Consider the following 2,945-nt stretch of genomic DNA (forward strand, 5'->3'; position numbering starts at 1 on the left):
AAAAAAAAAAAAAATTACAAAAACAAAGAACTACATCACAAAATAATCTCAGTCTTCATCCTGGTTCCATTTCCTGTTCGTACCCACATTTTTACATTTTTAAATCTATTTGACAAAGTTGAGAAGCTTATAAAAATATAAAAGCAGCCTTTCCGTAATCAGCTGAGAGTAAAACAAGAAGACCAAACTGGAGGGAGAACACCTGTACAGGTGCTCGGCAGAGTGAACAGCTGTCCTCCGGACAGGTGAGGCTGGACGAGATAACAGAAACCCTCAGACACAGTTCTGCTGCTGTTTGGTGTGAGACTCAGCGTGATGTTCATATGTGAGGCCGGAGTTTCACCTGTTCACAGGTGAAACTCTCACTTCTCAGACTTGTAGTCTGCTGTGTTTGTACCTGAAGCGGAGACTGTTCTGCAGCTGCCGACCAATCAGAGTTCAAAGCTCAACACAAACAAACAAACAAACAAATAACAGTGACGTTTGGAGCACGGCTGCTCTCGTCATGTGATCGGCATCATGTGATTTAAGATGGCGGCGTCCATCGCATCTTTGTCTGATGAAGAGTTGCTCAAAGCGACAAAGTTTTTTTTTGGTGCAGTAAATAAGTGAACATTGTGTGAGCTGTTTGTTTGTTTGTTTGTTTGTTTGCTTGTTGTTGTTTGTATTTACAGCCTCAGCAGAAACAGCTGTTGTGTGTGATGTCAGCTGTGACGCTGTCCTCCATCACTTCAGATCACTGCCACAGCTGCAGTGATCCAGATGTTGCTCCACAGTCGTCCCCCTCCCTTCATGCCGGCGAGCCACAGCTTCATGAATAAAAATCAGTTCTGTTCTGGCGCTGCTCCCCGGGCTCTGCGGGGGGGGGTCTAGAAAGATTTCCATCGGATGGCGGACAGGATGGTGTGGATGAAGTACAGGAGAGTCGCCACGTACGAGAACACCTGAGGAGACAAAGACGACAAAAGGTCAGGAGGTCGCCAGGGTCGTTACGGTCGTCAGGGTCGTCAGGACTCTTCCTCTGAGGACCGCGAGTATCTACAGGATACAGGATGTCTGAGCATGTTTTATCCCATTAATGACTAATTATTATCACACTTCCTCCACGGTGTGTTCAGGAGCACGTGAGAAGCTCGGAGATTTAAGATTTAAGTATTTTCTCTGTCCAATAAGCTGCAGTTTTTCAAGCAACAACACCTCTGCCTCACCTGGAGAGCGTCACTTTAAGAGTAAACGGCCACAAAGACACAACATAAATACAAAGAGACACAAAACAACCTCAAAGAGACACAAAACAACCACAGAGAGACACTAATCTCTAATAATTAGTTTTATTGGTTTTTGAAGGAGATAATCATCCACTTCACCGACATGGAAACTCACCACTGCAGAGATGTCCAGCTGGTAGCTCTGGAAGTTCTGGCTGTCATCTTGCAGGTCCAGGGTCACTTTGGCCAAAGAAACTGAAGCACTGAGGTAGAAGAAGGCGGCGATGCCGTGATACGCAAAGTCCTGACAGCAGCGGCAGCAGAAGAAGAAGAAGAAGAAGAAGGTTAAATAACTTAATGATGCTGCGTTCACTTTGTCTCTTTTACAAACCTCCATATTTACTGATTGTTTGTCGCCAGGGTTTTAACATCTTCCTCTCTGATGTCAACATGTTGACAGAGCCAACAGTTCGCAGTACTGTAGTAATAACAGTTTGTAGTACTGTAGTAATAACAGTTTGTAGTACTGTAGTAATAACAGTTTGTAGTACTAACAGTTTGCAGTACTGTAGTAATAACAGTTTGCAGTACTGTAGTAATAACAGTTTGCAGTACTGTAGTAATAACAGTTTGTAGTACTGTAGTAATAACAGTTTGTAGTAATAACAGTTTGCAGTACTGTAGTAATATCAGCTTGCAGTACTGTAGTAATAATATACAGTGGTATAAATAATGAAGTGGGTGTGTAAATGTGAGGAGGACTTACGGCTGCGGCCCAGCTGCCTTTGTTGTGATGCCCCCCGCAGGCGAACACCACCGTCCAGATGAAGGTCATGATGAAGCAGAAGACGGAGACGAACATGACCCAGCCCTGAGGGTTCGCCGGCACCACCAGCGTGCACGCCACCAGGATCCAGACCAGACCCCCGAAGATCTGCAGCGAGACCGGAGACAGGTCAGAGGAGATCCTGACCCAGCTGCTCCCCCCCCCCCCCATAATCAGACCAGTTCATCCACCTCATCACTTCAGCTGTAAACTGCATGTTCAGCACGTGCGGCAGGAATGTGTTTCTCTCGGGTCGTTAAATCCCTTTGTGTAAAAACCTTTTAGAAAAGACACTTAACAAACCTGATTAACAGGCTGAATCTAATAATCCGTCTCATCCTCAGACTGTCCTGAGATCAGCTGGTGTAGTCTCGTTTTTACATCCCTGACTTGGACTAAACTGGACTCAACACGTCCTGGACCTTTTGTCTGGACATGAAACTGTCTCTTCCCACCTGAGTGTGGAGAGGACGGAGAGGACGGAGAACAAGGAGATGCACCTACATGACAAAGTCTTCATTCACTCCGTTAGCAGCGCTTGGGCCAGCGTCGGGCCGGCATCCCTCTCGTCCAGCAACCAGGTGTGCTGGATTTACGCCACTCTCAAACCTTTTGTCTCCATGGAAACCAAACTTTTTAAGTTGATGGGCAAAATAAGTTTTTTAAAATTTTATTTAAGTTTGTGTTGCAGCAGCAAACCTCAGATGTCAGAGGGTTCTTGAATGCACCAAATGCTCAGTGTTTTTACTCTGTTCGTATTTCTGACGGACGGGAATGAAGGCAACAGGATCCTGGTTCCTCCACAATCTACAGTTTGATCCAATCCTGCAAAAAGTGTCGATCCTACTGTTTATAAAGTGTTTTCTGATAAGAGACTCTGAGAGGACGGACGACAACAACACTTCAGTTCA

At 45.4% G+C, this 2,945-nt stretch overlaps 1 protein-coding gene across 1 annotated transcript in view; it reads right to left on the reverse strand.

The window, feature by feature from the left end:
* Nucleotides 1-625: 625 nt before the first annotated feature.
* Nucleotides 626-2,945, reverse strand: part of LOC111669633 (myelin and lymphocyte protein-like) — a 4,053-nt gene continuing 1,733 nt past the window's right edge. The window contains exons 2-4 of the mRNA XM_023426018.2: nt 1,975-2,142; nt 1,384-1,512; nt 626-944 (exon numbers count right to left, since the gene is read on the reverse strand). Of these exons, the coding sequence (XP_023281786.1) occupies nt 870-944; nt 1,384-1,512; nt 1,975-2,142 (372 nt within the window). The 3' untranslated portion in view covers nt 626-869. The remainder of the gene's footprint in view (nt 945-1,383; nt 1,513-1,974; nt 2,143-2,945) is intronic.

This window comes from Seriola lalandi, unplaced genomic scaffold (assembly GCF_002814215.2).
Source record: "Seriola lalandi dorsalis isolate HSWRI2012SDOR001 ecotype SW California unplaced genomic scaffold, Sedor1 jcf7180002054800, whole genome shotgun sequence".
Taxonomy (NCBI): domain Eukaryota; kingdom Metazoa; phylum Chordata; class Actinopteri; order Carangiformes; family Carangidae; genus Seriola; species Seriola lalandi.